This window comes from Petaurus breviceps, unplaced genomic scaffold (genome assembly GCF_028583685.1).
Source record: "Petaurus breviceps papuanus isolate PSGF00001 unplaced genomic scaffold, PetGlider_PUasm1.0 38, whole genome shotgun sequence".
NCBI classification, from domain to species: domain Eukaryota; kingdom Metazoa; phylum Chordata; class Mammalia; order Diprotodontia; family Petauridae; genus Petaurus; species Petaurus breviceps.
In genome coordinates this window covers 65,797,299-65,816,471 of record NW_027186304.1, presented here as the reverse complement: position 1 = coordinate 65,816,471, position 19,173 = coordinate 65,797,299, and the positions used below count along the sequence as shown (strand labels likewise).

Below are 19,173 nucleotides of genomic sequence, written 5' to 3'. Positions count from 1 at the left end.
ACTTTCTAGTGTGATTGTTTAATAGCTTTTGCATTGATCTTTTGCTATGACCATCTTTAACCGAAGTAAACTGAAAAAGCAAATATTGATTTTTTTTTTTACTGTCTACTTTCCTCACACACCACTAAAGGAGCCATTCATTCATATGTTGCCTATAGGAGCTTATCAAAGTTAGTATTCTTAACCACTGATTGCCTCTTGAATGACTTTAGACTGCACGTATTGAGTATCCATAGGGTGAATGGACATCAGATTATTAGGCCATTTGAGTATACGTATTTAAAAACAAATCCTGCTGTTGCAGAATTTAGCATGTACTTATCTTCCCTCCTTCATTGACATGGTGGTGTTTTTTGTTTTGTTTTTGTGGATGTTCTCTTGACCAAAGCGGGCTGTGACTTCTCTAGTAGAGGGGATTCTGGGACTAGTGGTGGGGTCACAAACACCATCGGCTGCTCCGCCTTCTTGAGATAAGCTTTCTCAGGGGTGGCTAGAATACCTGCCCTGGAGTCAGGAGGACCTGAGTTTGAATTCAGCCTCAGACACTTAACATTTACTAGTCCTGTGACCTTGGGCAAGTCACTTAACCCCAATTGCCCTGTCTTGCCCTCTCCAAAAAAAGCAAAAAAAAAAAAAAAGGCAAAAGAAATAAGTCTTCCCAGATTTAGTTAGCCTGGCCCCCAGACAACAGCTCTGTAGTTCTTTTGCCAGATATGAACTCAGAGCCTTTCCAGAACATGTGAGGTCTATCGGAATGTGTGGCCCTATCAGCAAAACATGGAGAACCCATTATTATCTTACAACAGGTCATCAGGGTATGACTATAGGGTAGTTTATAGTGTATTAAGGCAAGTAAAATAGACAAACCTTTAACTGATAGAAATGTAAGACAGTATTCCAGGCAGTATTCCAAAAGTCCCCCTGGGAGTTATTTGTTTGGAGTTTGAGATATCTTTTCTTACAAAAAACATTGTTTTGAATTGTAGTTAGTGGCATTCCCCGGCTATTTCCGAACTATTGCACTTGCACTCCGGACATCTTCCTCGTCTTCCTGCGCAGAAAGCTCTGCTCTGCTCTTGGGACCTTAGACTCTGGGAGTTGAGCTTTCCCCTGTCTTGCCTGGAACTGGGTCACTTGCCAGCCTTTTCCAAAGCATATTCCTGTGTGTGTCCTCTTCTTCCTCATTCCCCTTCTATTCCATCAGAATATAAGCTGTAATGTAGGCAGTTTGTTTTTCTTGCCTGTATTTCCACAGTATCTGGCACCTTGTTCAGTTGTTTTAGTCATGTCCAACTCTTCATGACCCCATTTTGGGGTTCTCATGGCAAAGATACTGGAGTGGTTTGCCATTTTCTTCTCCAGTTCATTTTATAGATGAGGAAACTGAGGCAAACAGGGTTAACTGACTTGTCCAGGGTCATACAACTAGTTAAGTGTCTGTGGCTAGATATGAACTTAGATATTCCCAACTCTATACCTGGTGACACCTAGGACACCTAGATGCCCCAATTGACCACCTAGTAAGTGCCTAATAAATACTTTTTTCATTCATTCTTCTGCCAGCCATCCATAAGTATGACATGATGGGAGATTCAAAAGAATTCTATAATATAGGGACCCTGCCCTTAGAGAACTTGCAGTCTAATTGGGGAAGAGAAATTAATGTGATAAGAGATAGAGGAAGATTTAATCCCTAAACTGTGCTATTGATGAGAGTTTTGGTGAGCACTTACATTGTAAATTGTTAAGATGTTCGTGTGTGTGTGTGTGTGTGTGTGTGTTTAAATCACAGTCTTAGAGTTTGAAGGGACCTCACAGGTTATCTTACTGAACCCATATAAATGGTCCTACATAAATGTTAGGAACCTATTCCTCCTTGAGATAAATTATTCCACTTTTAGTCAGTTTTAATTGTTTAGAAATTCCAATCCCTACCTCCTTACATTGAGTCAGATTTGTTTTTCTGCAACTTCTGCCCATTTTTTATACCTATGCTTGGGTCGCCAAATATTGGGAGTACATGGTCAAAGAAGACAGAATGAATATTTTTCTTCTTTAATCTTTGCCCCCACTGATTCTTGGACCATGGGCAAAGCCCTTACTTTCCCAGCCTTGGTTTCTCCATGTATAAAACTAAGCTTAATGACATGGTAGCCTGAATGCCCAGGACTTGAAAGAGTGAATTAGCTGTTAAAAATGTTATTGGATATGGGAATGAGGGGTACTAACGATGTATTTCAGTAGTACCTTTCATCCAGAGGTCTAATAATGGTGACCATCTTCACAGCGTCTCTAAAGAGAAGCCTAGGAAGGATACATGCTTACTATGCCCATTTTTGCATACAGAGACTGAGATTAATAACTTGAGTTGTCTGATGTTACTCATCAGTGACACTGCACAGAGAGGGTGTGTTCAAGCTTAGCAGCTGTGGATTCAGAATAAGAGGGACTGCATTCAAGTCTTGGCCTGCTAGCTTACTTACTTTGTGAGTTTAGTAAAATTCCTTCCCCACTCTGGGCTTCAGTTTCCTCATATGTGAAATGAGGGGGTTAGATCCAGGGGTGGGGAACCTGTGGCTTTGAGTCTACACGTGGATGGATGTTGTGCAACAAATGGAATTGTTCTGTGAAGTTTGGATTCAGTGAAAGGGCCGTACTCGAGGACCTAGACGGCCACATGTGGACCCGAGGCCAGAGGTTCCCTATCCCTGGATTAGACAATCTTCTCAGGTCCCTTTTCTTTGTAAATTCTATTTTCCATTGTTCCCTGATGTCAAGATATCATATATGATAAACTAATTTCTGTAATTTTCAAACTTGATAGAATAATGCAGTGTTCCATAGTATTGAAGAATTGAGAGATTTCTCTGAAAGGGAATACTTTAAAATAAATCATGTATCAAAGTGGTTGTAGCCGACTTTAGAATTGACCATCTTCACACCTGAAAGTACTGTAGGGGGGGCAGCTAGGTGGTGCAGTGAATAGAGCACTGGAGTCAGGAGGACCTGAGTTCAAATTTGGCTTTAGACACTTAACACTTACTAGCCCTGTGACCTTGGGCAAGTCACTTAACCCCAATTACCCTGCTTTCCCCCCTTCAAAGAACAAAACACACTAAAACAAAAATAAAAGAAAGTACTGTAGATCAAATTAGTGTGAGTCCCTTCATAGTAACCAGATTTTGCTTTGGTTTAATTAAAACAGCTTTGCCTTTCTTCATGTCATGCCCCTCTCTCTACCTTCAGCCCCAGGTCAAGCATGCTGGCTCTCAGCCTGAGGCCCTGGATACTAGATTGGTCCCCCTTAGCCATAGCTAGCCCTACCCAGACATCCCATGCTGTTGGCTAGCATCTTCATGTAGGGTTGCTGAGTGAGTACCCTGTTGTCCTCCCTTCCCCTCCCCCCCATACATACTTTTTACCATCTCTGGAGTTAGGTGCAATTATTATTACCTCCATTTTACAAATGTGAAAACTAAAGCAGCTAGGTTAAGTGACCTGCCCAGGGTTACACAACTAGTAAGTGTGAGGCAGGATTTGAAGTTGTGTTCCTGACTTCCAGTTCCAGTGCTTTTATCCATTCTGTTACCTAGCTGCTTTGTCATTTAAACAACCATTTATTAAGGGCTTTACCGTGTGCCATTGCTTGTGCTGAGTTCAGGGGACAACAAGAAAATTGGAGAGGAAAAAAAAAAGATCTCTGCCTAAGACTGTAAGCCCCTTGAGGGAAGAGACTGTCTTACCTTTTTGTATTTTTTATCCCTATCACTTAGAGCCATGTCTGACACAGAAATGCTTATTAATCTTCTACAGGGAGAATAATCTGCCACCCCCGCCCTGTGATGATGCTTCTGTAGATTCAGCAGATATTGATGGGGGCACATCCCCCCTCTGTGTAGATGATAACCCATCCCACTCATCCTGAATACCTGCTCTGACAACAGATCTGGCACCATCACTAAGGAGGACTTAAAAAGAGGTCATCATTTCTGACCACATCAGTCATATAGATCTGACTTCTGGGAATTTCGCATGTTTCATTTCATTTTTTTGTGATATTTTTATGCAATTTTTAAGTTTTTGAAGTGCCCGCATATCTTTACAATTTCTTTTTCTCAGAGCCCTTATTCATCAGTAACTTGGCATTGATCTTTTATGTGAAAAGCAGAAGAGTCCTCATTACTTTTTCACAGCAACGGCAACACAAGATTATCTAGATTTTTGTCTGTTACGAGTATGGCATTTACTCTCATTTTGTTTTTCTAAAGATTATTTAGGAAAGGATTGTGAAATTCACCATCATAAGGGTTTGTTTCAAATGCCAAGTAAGGAGTAGCCAAAAAAAAAAAAAAGAATCAGAGTTAAATTAGTGGTGGTGTGTTATTTTTCATTTTGAAGTGAATCTTTTTTTTTTTTTTACATAAATGTGGATGTTGTGAAATCTTTTTAGAACTAGGGTAACCTTACAGATCAGTTAGTTAACAAGCATTATTAAGGGCCTTCTGTTTGCTAGGCACTAAGCCTCATTCCTTAACACGTACAGTGACTTGGCCTCCTGGCTGTTCCACAAACAAGACCTTCCATCTCTTGCTCTGGGCATTCTCTCTGACTGCCCACTATGCATGGAACTCTTTCCCTTCTCCATTCCAGTTATTGACCTCCCCGGCTTCCTTTTAACTGCCAACTGAAATCCTGTGTTTTATAGGAAGCTTTCACCAGCCGCTCTTAATTCCAGTGCCTTCCCTCTGTTACTTATTTCCTGTTCATTCGGTATGTAGCTTTGTATATATTTGTTTGCATGTTGTCTCCCCAATTCGATGTCAACTCCTTGAGAGCAGGCACTGTCTTTTGCCTCTTCCTGTATCCCCAGCACCTAGCACAGTGCTGGTATGTAATTATTGATTGATGGATTGATTGAAGCCTGGGAACAGCGAGTGTCTTGTTCAGGTCAGTGGCACCAAGGCAGAGTACTTAAGAGGAGAGTAAGAAGACAGTAAAAGCGGGTGGTGACCAGACAGTGAAGGTCTTTGGATGCCAAATAGTGTTTTCTATGTGATCCTGGAGTTGGTAGGAGGAACCACTGTAGTTTATTGAATGAGGGTGGGGTGGGGTGGGGTATGTGATGTGATGAGATCTGCACCTTAGGAAGATCATTTTGACAGCTGAGGGGAGGGTCCACTAGAGTGGGCAGAGACTTGAGGTCGGGAGACTTCAGCTTGTTATTGCCATAGTTTGGGCATGAGGTGATGAAGCCCAGCCTCAGGACAGTAGTGTCTTCAGGAGAGTGAAGGGATCATATTCAAGGTGGGTGGTAGGGAAAGGAAAAGGGAATAGGCATTTATGTAGCCTCTATTACACAACTAAGACCCTACACCATATACTGTGCTAAGCACTGAACAAATATCTCATTTGTTCCTCAGAATACCCTGTGAAATAGGTGCTATTATAGCAACTTTACAGTTTCCTCAGTTGAGGAAACTGAGACAAACAGAGGTTAAATGACTTGCCTCAGGGTCACACAGCTAGTGTGCCTAGGGCAGGATTTGAATTCAGGTCTTCCTTATTCTAATCCCAGGTTTTTATGTACTGTGCTACCTAGTTGCCATTCAAGAGATGTTAAGAGTAGAAATGGCAGGACTTGGTAAGAGATTGGATATAGGGGGTAAGAGTATCAAGAATGGAGGAGGACACCTAAGGTGGGAGGGAGTCTGGGTGACTGGGGGGATGGTGTTGCCATTGACAGTTAGCAGAACATCAGGAAGAAGAGAGGGCTTTGGGGAAAGGTGGGGACTTCAATTTTTGACATGTCAAGCTTAAGATGTCTGATTTCCTGTGTGTGATGTACAGTAGATTTAGTTGGAGATGTGAGGCTAGAAGTCAAGAGAGAGGCTAGAGCTGGAGAAATAGATCTGGGAATCATTAGCCTCCAAGATGACTGAACTTAGGAACTGATGAGATCCTCAAGTGAGAGATGCCAGCCTCATTTAAAATGGACGCAGGCCGATGCCCCCTCTGATGCTCTCGCTTTTCTAGCCCCGGTTCTGTCACTTACTTAGCTATGTGTCATATAACTTCCCTGGCACCTGGCTTCCTCATTAAGGTTACCATCCTTAATCTATTTGCCCAAGGGAGACCTTTTGTCCTTTTTCTGATTGGCCTAAAGAGAAAAATCTGGAAAAGGTTTTTAGTCCAGAGAAAATATTTCTTAATATATTTCTAGAGAAACTAAAACGAGCTTTTAAAAATATGCTTATGTGATGAGATGTTGGACTACATGGTCCTTGAGTTCCCTGCTAGGTCTTCATTTATGATCCTAATAATTATTATAACTGACAGGCTTAAAGAGTTATATACCTTCTCTTTTGACATGAACAATCATATAGATGGCATCCCTATTTTACAGATGAGGAAACGGAGGCTAAGAAATATGTAACTTATTGGGGTAGCTGAGATAATTGGAAGAACCAGGTCTAGAACTCAATCCTCCCAGCCAGTTCTTTTTCTGTTACAAACGACATAATTTTTAATATTTCTTTAAAGATTCAGCATTTAAAAGATTTCTATAGAGGGATATTGAAAATTAAATTTCTTATTAAATATTTTGAGCTTGTGTCTTTAGAAATATTGGGAAAAGCATTAGCCTCAGTTCACAGACCTTTTTGATCCATCCATGCTTGGAAATGAAATAGATACTCTTGGGACCTATGAATTCTAATTCAACCATAAAGTAACGCACATTGTATTAGAAGGTAAGCTCCGTTAATATAAAGACTACTTTTTTGTTGTCATTTATTTTTTGTTTTGTCTTTTTGTCTGGGGAATTGCCTTACCTGTAGTAGACTCTTACTAGATGGTTCTTGAATTGAGTTTCAATTATAAAATTATGAATTGACACTTCCATTTAAACTTCATGGGCTCCAACATGTCAAAGAAAAAAATACTAATTCCGTACTCTGCATTGTAGGCTCTCTGCCAGAAATAATTAAAAAATTAATATGAATCTAATAACCCAGCCATTTCTAACTTGGAGAGAGCGCTATGATCAAACAGGTGCAGGTCCTCAGACATGTCCTTTACCAAGAGGAATTGAGGCAATGCTTACAGGAATGTTGAACAAAAAAAAGATTGTACTATGTTGAAATAACATACTTAGATTAACATTCCAAAACAGTTGTCACCTTCCTTGACCATTGTCCTTAAGGATTGCTAGGGCCTCCTCTAAGCAATCAATGGATCCTTTCTGAATGGAGAAGTGTTGGTGATAACCCCATCCTTTCTGGATTTATAGAAAGAGGATACTACCCTTAGATGATTTAATAGCACAGTCTCTTCAAGGCTCGAGTGAATATAGTATGCACAACCAGACCAGAGGTACTCTTTGTTCTAAGTTTGGTTACCATCCATAACCCATTTGCCCAAGGAAGGCCTTTTGTCCTTATTCTGATAAGCCTAAAGAGAAAAATCTGGAAACAGTTTTTAGGCCAGAGAATCAATCATTTCTTAATATTTCTAGAGAAATTAAAATGAGGTTTTTTTAAAAAATATGTTCACATAAATATAAACATCAAAAAGTCTTTAACTGACATTATTGCCAGCCCTTTCAGAATGAGTTGATAGTCATACTTGGCTTCTCTAATTAGACCTGTTAGAAGTGGATTAAAATGACATCTATATTTATATAGGATTTTAAGATAAAGCATTTTCCTTAAAACAACCCCACGAATTAAAGAATCTGGGTATTATGATCTTAATTTTTTAGACGAGGAAACTGAGCCATAGAGCATAGAGCCAAGTAGCTTGCTGCTGCAGTCAGTCACGTAGCTGGTAGGTAAATTGGTATACAAATGCAAATACAAACCAAAACCATGGTAAAAGTAGGTGAATTAAATATATAAATAGTGTGGAAGCTCAGTTCTGAGATGGCAAGCAGTGGGTACTTAAGACTGTTTCATGAATTAGGTTCCATAACCCTCTTTCAGTTTGCCAAGGAAAGCAAGGGATTACAATTTCAGTGTCTGTTGAAATGAAATAAGGGAAAACTTTGACCAAATGGCAGAATGCAGGAGGATAAAAGGAAAAGGGGATTTTTCCAGTGTTTGGAGTTTGGTTTGGTGAAGATTTCACTGGTGGAATTGGTTAGGATCAGGTGGAAGGAACTAGTGTAACAAGGGAAAGGGCATGAAGAAGGGAAATTCTGTGGCATTTGCAAATGACAGAATCAGGTAACAGTGCTCTAGCCTTGGGTCAGGTCAGCCAGTTGCTTTTGCTTCTGTTGAACCTGTTGTTATCTGAAGATCTCGAGATAAAGAGTTCTGGGATAGGGACAGCAAGTGCTGTCTTGGTGATTTTATGGAGGTGGCAGTTTGGGACTGACTAACATCACAGCATGAGGTATATGTGCTAGCACTGAGAAGAAAGGCAAAAATGAAAGTCAACTCCTTCCAAAAGAAATATAAGGGAAAATTGGTGGTGAGCTTGAGGGGTGTGGCAGACAGAGAACTGTGGTGGCTGGGGTGGATGAGGAAAGGCAAGGTGCTGTGCCATAATAAACCCAGCTTTTGTAAACTACGGTGGTGATGACTAGGGACTGTCCCGTATTGTAACAACCTTTCTCCTCAGACTTTATCTGAAAGTTTGTTTCTCCCATGCATTTTTTGCAAACGGCTAGTGGATAGAAGGTCAGCCTTGGAGTCAGGAGGTCCTGGATTGAGTCAAGCCTCAGACACCTATTTGCTCTGTGACCTCAGGCCAGTCATTTAACCCTTCATTTGCTTCCAGGAAACTGCTATCCACGTCCAAGACTCCTCACCTCTGGTGCCTGAATTTTTTTCTTCACAATAGAAGAAATGACAGCTGTGTACCAAACAAACAAAATACTTACCATGCAATATGTGTGTGTTCTGCATATGTATGTTACATGTTACTTGTAGCACACTGAGCTCCTTGTGGAGAAGGGACTGTGTCTTATCTGAACTTAATATTTGCTCCAGTGGGGCAGCTAGGTGTTGCAGTGAATAGATTCAGGAAGACTCATATTCCTGAGTTCAAATCTGGTCTGAGACTCTGTGTGACTCTGGACAAGTTGCTTAACCATGTTTGCCTTAATTTTCTCATCTAGAGAATGAACTAGAAAAGGAAATGGCAAAACCTTCCAATATCTTTGCTAAGAAAACCCCAAATGAGATCATGAAAAAAGGATTGAACAACAAAAATTTCTTTCAGTGCCTTCTCTGCACATAGCAAATGATTAATAAATATGTAATGAATGACCTATTATTGTAGTCTTTTTTTTAAAGTATTCATTCCCTTGTTTTTGAATCATTCTAATCCTACAGTTTATTCAGTGGAATACCAAATATTTAGGTGCCAAGCATTCTTAGGTGCCAAGCAGTTGGTTTAGGTGAACAATCCACTGCTATGCTATTGACTTCTCTAAGTGACTGTTTTTCAAGGCTTACAGACATATTTTGATAATGCTTTCCCTCTCCCAAGCCCTTTCTATAATAGCATCACTGGTGTAAGCTGACGCTTTTGAAACTGTTAAAATGTAGTTATGACCTCTGTCTCATTTCTGCCATGTGGGTTGGTGGTGACTAGTCCCTGGCATGTCTCCCATCTCTGCCCTGATTTCTATACTGCAGGGTCATGACATCTGGCCATGGAACCACAAGCTGTGAGCCAGCTCTAGACTAACCATAAAGCAGCATTGTTAGAGAGGAGAGAGCAAATAGGCCTGTCATATTCAGAACACTGGTCTCTTACTGAAGGGTGCTCATGCCCTTGCCTGCCACATTGCTGGGGGTGGAGAGGGTCTTTCATTTTGCATGGAAATGCGTTCCTAGAGTAAGTGACTTAGTTAACTTTATAAGCTTACCTCATTTCTGTGCAGAAAGGTACAATGTGAGTATGCCTTGTTTTACATAACAAAATAATTCCTTGAAATGTCTTATATAAATCTGATCTGTATAAATCAATTCATATTTTAAATGTAATAAGGAAACTTGTTGAATATATAGGGGGAAAAAAGGATTATTGCCTCAATTTTTCAGATGAGGAAACTGAGTTTCATGAAAGGTTAAGTGACTTATCTGAAGGTCACACAGTGGGCTTTGAACTTAGGTCTTTGTGACTTCTAGAACAGCACTATGTCTACTATGCCATGATTCTCTTATCAAGATATATTTCTATAATTCTTATATATATATATTTATATATATGTATGTGTATATATATATATATATATACATACACACACACACACACACACACGTACACTGTAATTCTTTCCAAGATTTTGTAGCTTATATCTTTCCCAAGTCCCCATTCCAGTCATGTATTTACCTTCCAATTTGGTTTTCTTATTTTTCATTCCTAACTGTTAAGGTTGCTTCTTGCGTTCGTTGAGCTAAAGGTGAATGTCATTCTCACACTTTCGGTCATTCTCTTTTGTTAGGAAGTGTTAGATCTTACACAGCTTTGCCTTAAATTGGCACCTCAGCATTCTGGATCATGAAGTTATCCTCACTTTTGCTTAGGTGACACTTGGATGTTCTGTGTGTAGGCTAGAACTTCCCTTTGAGGATGGGCTCCATTTTGCAGTAAGACAAGTAGATTTGAACATGTCCTATTCCATATAGCTCTTTGTTGCTTTTTGCAAGTGGTGTAACATTTCTGAACCTGTTTCCTCCCCTTTAAAGTAATGCCTACCCCTGGGCCATTTAATGAGATTGTTGTCTTCATGTATTTAGAAGCACTTTAAAAACCATGAAACACCCCACAGAAATTTGTAATATAATTGTTTCCTTAATATTAGTTAACACTAGTTAATATGCCTGAAATCGTTTTGTTTTTGACTGTACTTCTTAAGTTTTTTTTTTTTGTTTTACCCCAGATTAATACTGAAGAACATGTGGATGCAGCTGACCAGGAAGTTATCTTGTGGGATCACAGTATCCCTGAAGATATCCTGAGGGAGATAACCAAACCCAAAGAGGTCCCCGCAGAAAGTGTTACTGTTTGGATTGATCCACTTGATGCTACACAGGAATATACAGGTGATTTTGGATTAGCTGTTCATTATAGAATGGAGAGTTAAAATGACAAGTTATGTTTGGTGATCTATGTGAGTCTAAGAGGAAACTTTTTTTTGCCGTGAAACTCACAGAACAACTTGCTGCATGCAGTATAGCGTAAGGGAGTTAGAATTGATTAATTCTGGGGCCCTCTCCAACTTGAAAATTTTGTGATCCTAGTGTCTCATCTTTCAAGAATAACATTGTATTTATTAGGAGAAAAAGCCAGCCTTTATTTTCTCTAATTAAGTTATATTGTTCTTAAATGTCTTGATTGGTGTTATTTTTTATCCAAAGAGACAGCTGACTGATATTTATATTATATTTATACTGTGGTACAGTTGAAAGGGGACAACCATATGGTTTAATGGATAGAGTGCTGGGCCTGGAGTCAGGAAGATATGAGTTCAAATTCAGCCTCAGACACTTACTAGCTGTGTGATGCTGGGCAAGTCACTTAACCCTGTTTGCCTGAGTTCCCTCATCTTTAAAATAAACTGGAGAATGGCAAACCACTCTTTGCCAAGAAAACCCCAAAATGGGCTCCTGAAGAGTTGAACACAACTGAACAACAACAAAAAGAATGGATATATTTTGAATCATTTGTTTTGTTGAATCAGCGGTTTTAAGATGAGAATTGACCTTAGGATAAACTAATCAAACCCAATTACTTTACAGATGAAGCAGTGGTTATCCTGGTTGGATAAGTGCTTTGCCTGTGTTCACACATCTAATTAGTGACTTAGCCAAGACTATAATCTGTCCAGAATCTAGCTGGAATCTTCTCACTACTGCTTCCTTTTTTCTTTCTTTTTGTAGGCAGTCAGGGTTAAGTGACTTGCCCAGGATCACATAGCTAGTAGGTGTCTGAGGCTGGATTTGAACTCAGGTTCTCCTGAGTGAAGGGCCTGGTGCTCTATCCACTGCACCACCTAGCTGCCCCTACTTCCTTTTCTTTTGTTTGTTTTTTGGGAGGGGGGAAGGCAAGGCTATTGGAGGTAAGCGACTTGCCCAAGGTCACCCACCTAGTAAGTGTTAAGTGTGAGGTCAAATTTGAGCTTAGGTCCTCCTGACTCCAGGGCAGGTGCTCTATTCACTGTGCCACCTGGCTGCCTTCATACTTCCTTTTCAGCAACACTTTAGCTTCTGAGGTGGCTTAATCACTTAATCTTTAAATAGGTTTAGATTTATAGATAAACTGACCCAAGCCTGGAGCCTTTTAATAAATAAAAGGATTATGTTCTAACCATTCATAGTCAAAATCCATTCTCTAATGTTAATCCTTTCTCTAATAAAAATGATTTAGTTATTTCCAGAACCTAGATTCACAAACATGCTGAGCTAGAAGAAACCTCATAGATTGTCCAGTCCAACCTGTATCAGAACCGCATTCTCCTTCAGAACATCCATACCAAGTGGCCCTTTGGGTACTCACTGCTCTTTAAAGGAGCTCATTCTGTTTTTAGACAGCTTTAATTGTTCTGAAGTTCTTCCTTCTTCTGGTACCTTGTGAGATATGAATGTTTAGCACAGGACACAGGAGTCGTGAATTCTTTGTGGGCTGGTCTTTTTCCTAGCTGGCCTGCTTATCTGGCTTTTCTTACTGTTTTTACTATTTTTGCTTTATCCTTCTCTGTCTGAAGATCCTACTCTTCATGACCCCTTTTGGGGTTTTCTTGGCAAAGTTGCTGCAGTAGTTTTTCTATTTTCTTCTCCGGCTCATTTTACAGATGAGGAAACCGAGGCAAAGAGGGTTAAATGACTTGCCCAGGGTCACGCAACTAGTATGTGTCTGAGGCCAGATTTGAACTCAGGAAAGTGAGTCTTCTGACTTCAGGACTGCATCATCCAGTGTACCACCTAGCTGCCTTGTTTAGTCTTTAGCCATAAGATAAAAGGGCCACAGGATAGAATGCATTAAACAAAACAAGTATCACTTGGCAGTGAGATGTGCTGGAATGGAGCACTGCATGTAGAAACAGGGGGACTGGGTTCAGTTCCTGGTTCTCAGGCCACAGGCACGTTCTTCTGACCTTTTTAAACTTTTCTGTCCTCAACCCCAAAAGTAGAGATGATATTATTTGGACTGTCTGCTTCACCAGGGTTATTGGAAGAACCCCCCCCCTTTTTTTTTTTACAAACCGTAAAAAGTGTAATAGAAATGAATTATCCATGTATAATTTATATAAAATTGCCTGCTTTATCAAGAAGTGGGGGAGAGGAGGAAGAGAATTTGGAACTCAAAATTTTTAAAAATTGAATGTTAAAAATCATTTTACATGTAATTAGAAGAAAAATATTAAATATTTATTAAAAAGGGGAAAAAAGAAAAGAAATGTGAGTTACGGGATTTGAAGTCAGAAGATATTAATAAGGTCTGGTACTGCTAAATCTCCTTCTTTTACAATTTTTCATCAGTTCCTTTAATATTCTTGACTTTTTGTTCTTTCAAATGAATTATTATTTTTTCTAATTCAGTAAAATATATTTTGTTAATTTAATTGAGATGGCATTGGATATATGAATTAGTTTAGGTAAAATTGCTACTTTTATCATATTGATCCTGTCTACCCATGAACAATTAGTATTTCTCCAATTATTTAAATCTGATTTTATGTATATAAAAGTTATTTTTTTTCACAATTTTGTTTATATAGTTCCTGGGTTTGTTTTGGCAGGTAGACATACCCCCAGGTATTTTATACTATTGAGAGTTATTTTAAATGGGGTACTTTTTACTCTGTCTTGCAAGGGTTTTGTTTGTGATATATAGGAATGCTAATGATTTATGTGGATTTACTTTATATCCTGTTACTTTACTAAAATTATTAATTGTTACAATTAACTTTTTAATTGGGTCTTTGGGATTTTCTAAGTATATCAATTAAAAAGGTAATTTTATTACCTCATTCCCTATTCTGATTCCTTCTGTTTCTTTTTCTTATTGCTATTTCTAGGATTTCCAATATAATATTGAATAATTTAATAACTTTAACAAATAATTTAATAAATTATCCTTTCCGAATAAAATATGCCTCCTTATAAGTAAGCTACATTATCTTTGTGGGGTACATTCCACCAATTTTCATTAATATTCACTAAGTAATTTTTGCCTCTTTGTAGGATAATCTTAAGCACAAAACACAACTAAATTCACTTTCACTTGACTAGGAGAATTTTTTTATTGTGCTCTATTTTCAAGGGAAAGAGGCAAATCTGACAAAGACAGATTATTAGAGATTGACCAAAAATTAGATTCAGTCTACTCTCATGGAACTTCTACACCTCCACTATATTTTAGACAGTGAGATTTGATATTTAGAATTCAGAGTGATGACCCTGATGCCTTGGCCCTGCTGCTTCCCCAGTGACCTTGGGCAAGTTACTCCTTCTTTTGACCTCAGGTTCCTCATCTGTAAAATGGAAGGTTTGATCTCTTAGAGATTATCTCTTAAGATCCTTTATAACTGTAAGACTGCAACATTCTGAGCCATCAAAAAGATTAAATTGTATTTGACATGTTAATTTAATGCTGTATTTATTGATATACTGATCTGTTGTTTTTAATCTGTCTTAGGCCAGAAGTATACCGATTGTGTACATCTTAGATTCTAAACAAATTGTTTTTTGATTTGACAAAAAAATTCAGTTAAATGCAATGCTCCATTCCCTTATATTTAGTGGAATTTATTTCATATACATTCATGACCTTGGAGTTTCACAGTGGAAGCTTTGAAAAGCTTGACCTTCCAATTGCTTTGAAAGGCAAGATAGTTGAAACGCAAAAAGAACATACTCATTTGGAGAAAGTACATTGGAAATTATGTAAGTTAATGGTAATTATGTAATTACATAATTGGACATTATGTAAGAAATAATCTTCCTCAGAAATGGATTGATGAAAAATAGAATTTACTTTTTATTTGCAGAGGGCTTATCCTGGGGTAAGGCTGCATCTATCTTAGGGTAGACTTGCCCCACGAAACCATTTCATATTACTTCAAAAAAAAAATTAACCAAATAGTACCCTTTTGTTATAAAAGTTGATCTGGATTCCAGATTTATGTTTTGTGACTTTAACCCTAGTATTTTTTTTTATTCCATATAGAGGATCTTCGGAGATACGTCACTACAATGGTGTGCGTAGCTGTCAATGGTAAACCAGTACTGGGAGTAATACATAAGCCATTCTCCGCATATACAGGTAACCTTTTGTCCTGCTGCGTTGTTTCATTCTCTTGCAATATCAGTGAAACACACGTTTGTAGCAGTCAGTTCACACTAAACTGTCACCAAGTAGCCAGTAAATCTTGAGCTTCAAACTGGATTTATTTCTTGAAAGATCCTGTTTTCCAGATTGGGATGTGGCTCCTGACAGAGAGAGAGGCCAAGAACAGGAGATTGAGTGCCCGAGGATGTATATGTATTAAACTGAATGTGCCAACTCAGAATTGCATTGTAATAGTTTTTATGCCTCTTTCTCTCGGCCTTTATTACAGATAATTTAAAATTGCCTGTGGTTGATAATGAGCTAGATACCATATGTAAACAGTTAGAATAATACACCTCAAGTTTCACTACATTATTTTCTTCATTATCTATTTTTCCATTTTCTCTTACTTTTTTTTAACTGGATAATATGCCCTTTAAAGGAAATGCCGTTTTCTAATGCAGATTTTACCAATTTAAATCATTAATTGTGCTGGTATTTATACAGCTTTATTGAGGTACTGAGGCATTGAATGTATAAGTGACTTTACCTTGGCTTGCAGAGCCCATCATATGTGCTGAGTCAGGACTGAACCTGGAGCTTCCTGACTAGGAGCCTACTGCATCATGCCTCCTCTCATGCATATATGATATTTATCGCTATCTAGATCTAGATAGATATTGTTATTGTTCGTTCATTTCAGTCACATCTCACTATTTGTGTCCCCATTTGGACTTTTCTTGGCAATGATACTGCAGTGGTTTGCTATTTCCTTCTCTAGTTCCTTTTATAGAGGAGGAACTAAAGCAAACAGGGTTAAGTGACTTGGCCAAGGTCACACATCTGGTAAGTGTCTAAGACCTTATTTGAACTCAGACACATGAGTCTTCCTGATTCCAAAGTACAGTGCTCTCTCCTAATCACCCTGGAGAGATAGATAAAGATATTTCTGTATATTACAGAGTATCCAGGTGACTTATTTATTTTCCCATTAGAATATCAACCTTCCTTTTAGGTAGAAATGCATATATTTTGTTCAATATCTTCTATGGGTAGTGCTATTGCATGATACAGTTTGCAAGGCACATTTGCATCTTAAATTTTCCTCCAAAGAACATGGTAAGGGTAGAAGGTTGAACACAGGTAGGTTAAAAAGCTTATCCAAAGATGTAGTTACTCTAATATGTAATCCTCACTGTTGCCTTAGAGGATCCCTAACCATCTTCAAAGCTCATCTGGGGTCTTGAGCTGATCTGTAAGGCTACAGGAAGCCAGTTCTGATCCTCCCAATTACAAGAACCTTATCTCCAGAATTTTTATGTCTGTATTGTGTCTCCCTTCCCCTAATAGAAATTCTTTGAAGATGAAGATTCTTTCATTTTTGTTTTTATTTCCCAGTGTCAAATCATAGCATCTAGGATATAATAAGAACTTATAAAAGCTTGTTGATTGAATGAATGAATTGGTTGAAGAAATTGCCTGGCGTATTTAGTCTAAAGAAAACACTTAAGGGGAACATGATAGCTTTCTTCAAGTATGTGAAGGGCTGTCACATGGGAAAGATAATAGGGCCAAATGAACAGGGAACAATGGGTAGAAATTGTCGCGAGGCCAATTGAGGCTTTCTATAAGCAAAGCCTTGCTAACAGTTCCTAAGTAGGCAGTGGTTCACTGCACTGCCTGTCTTCCAGCAGGGGCTGACTGAACACTTGTTGCAAATGCTAGAAAGGAGATCTTTATTGCACCCTGGACAAGTGTTGGCTCTGTGCCTGACCTCAAGCTAGTCATTTAATCTCTCAGTGCCCCAGGTAATCCTGGAGGACACAAGTTGCCTTATAGTTGCTGACATACTTTGCTGTAGGGAGAGTTTGCACACAGGAAGTTCCTTTTACAAAAACAAAAAACAAAAAAATATGAAGAATCAGAATGGCCTTTGAAAAAGGTTCCTTCTCATTCTGAGATATTGTGATTGTGAATTTTTTCATCTCCTGATCCTGTTCTTCAGTATTAGCTGTCCCTCCAATTTTAAGGTTGTCCTTATATTTGACAAGTATGCTATCTTTGCCTTCATTCAGGTCAGTGATACAAGTGCTTAATAGGAGAGGGTCAAGCATGTTCCCCTGGGGACATCATTCCAAATTGACATGGATTCCTCTATGATCTCCTTCTAGGATTGGTCATTGTCCACTTCTCAAGTTGCCTAACTGTACGATAATTTAGCAGTTACCAAACTTTTTGGTCTCAGGACTCCTTCACACTCTTAAAAATTATTGAAGACCCTGTCACCTGCAAAAAGCTTTTGTTCATATGGGCTATATCTATCAATATATGCCATTATTAGAAATTGAAATATTTTAGTATTACTATAAAAATAGTTTTGCCTTTACAGACCCCCTGAAAGAGTCTTGGGGATCCCTAGATCCTTGGTCTGTAAATATCTCCAGTCAGAGGCACTAAACTTTTATGATGGTTGCATAGCACTTAGGCAGTATAGTGTAGTGGATAGAGCCTCATTCCTGGAATCAGGAAGATCTGAATTCCTACATGGCTTCAGATAATTTATTAGCTCTATGGCCATGAGCAAGGAAGGCACTCAACCTTTACTGCCTCAGTTTCCTCATCTGTAAGTTGTGGGGCAGTAATGATAGCATTTATCATGCCTTACTTTCCTCATCTATAAAATGGGTATCATAACGGCATCTATCTCCCAGGTTTGTGTTGAGGATCCAATGAGATGAAACTTGTCAAATGCTTGGTAAACCTTAAAAGTGCTATGTAAATGCTAGTGATTATCATTTTTACTTAGAAATCATGCTGGATCAATTTAATCTCAGTCTGTAAAACTGACAGAACACACTGATGAGAGGGAAGTAAAGCATCTAGTAGGTATTGATTTTGGTTAGTCCTCGACTGGGTGTCCCTGTGACATTCTTGATTTATAGGACTATAGATTTATAGTTGGAATGGATCTTTGAGCTGTTTCTCTTTTCTCATGTTCCAAGCCCTTCCATCCCTCAGTGTAGAAGCTGCCAGATCCTGTGTTATCCTGACTGTGTTTCCACAATATTCAAATTGTTTCTTCTTGGCTGCTTGTAATATTTATTCCTTGATCTGAGAACTCTGGAACCTGGCTATAATATCCCTAGGAGTTTTCTTTTGGGGATCTTTTCCAAGAGGTTATCGGTACATTCTTTCGACCTCTGGTTCTAAAACATCAGGGCAGTTATCCTTGAGAATTTCTTGAAGGATGATTTCTAGGTTCTTTTTTTGATCATGGCTTTCAGGTAGTCCAATAATTTTAAAATTATCTCTCCTGTATCTATTTTCCAGGTCAGTGGTTTTCCCAATGAGATATTTCACATTGCCTTCTATTTTTTCATTTGTTTGGATCTGTTTAATAGTATCTTGATTTCTCATAAAGTCATTAGCTTCTATTTGCTCCAGTCTAATTCTGAAGGAATTGTTCTCTTCAGAGAGCTTTTGAAATTCTTTTTCCATCTGGCAAGTTTGGCTTTTTAAGACATTCTTCTCCTCATTGGCTTTTGGATCTTCTTTTGCCATTTGAATTAGTCTATTTTTTAAGGTGTTATTTTCTTCAGTCAGGTTGTTGACTCTCTTTTCATGATTTTCTTGCATCATTCTCATTTCTCTTCCCAGTTTTTCCTCCACTTCTCTTATTGGTTTTCAAAATCCTTCTTAAGTTCCTCTATAATCAGTTCATATTTTTCTTGGAAGCTTTTGGTACAGGAGTTCTAGCTTTGTTGTCTTCCTCCTGTTCCATGCTTTGATACTTTTTGTCCCCAAAAATGAAATCTAAAGTTTGACTGCTGTGCTTCCTTTGCTTGCTAATGTTGCCACTCAATTACTTGACTTTTGAGCTTTTCGCCACAG

At 38.6% G+C, this 19,173-nt stretch overlaps 1 protein-coding gene across 1 annotated transcript in view; it reads left to right on the top strand.

Annotated features, from left to right (window-relative positions):
• BPNT2 (3'(2'), 5'-bisphosphate nucleotidase 2) overlaps positions 1-19,173 on the top strand; it is a 65,844-nt gene that overhangs the window by 32,342 nt on the left and 14,329 nt on the right. Inside the window, exons 2-3 of the mRNA XM_069099972.1 lie at positions 10,892-11,054; positions 15,181-15,276. Of these exons, the coding sequence (XP_068956073.1) occupies positions 10,892-11,054; positions 15,181-15,276 (259 nt within the window). The remainder of the gene's footprint in view (positions 1-10,891; positions 11,055-15,180; positions 15,277-19,173) is intronic.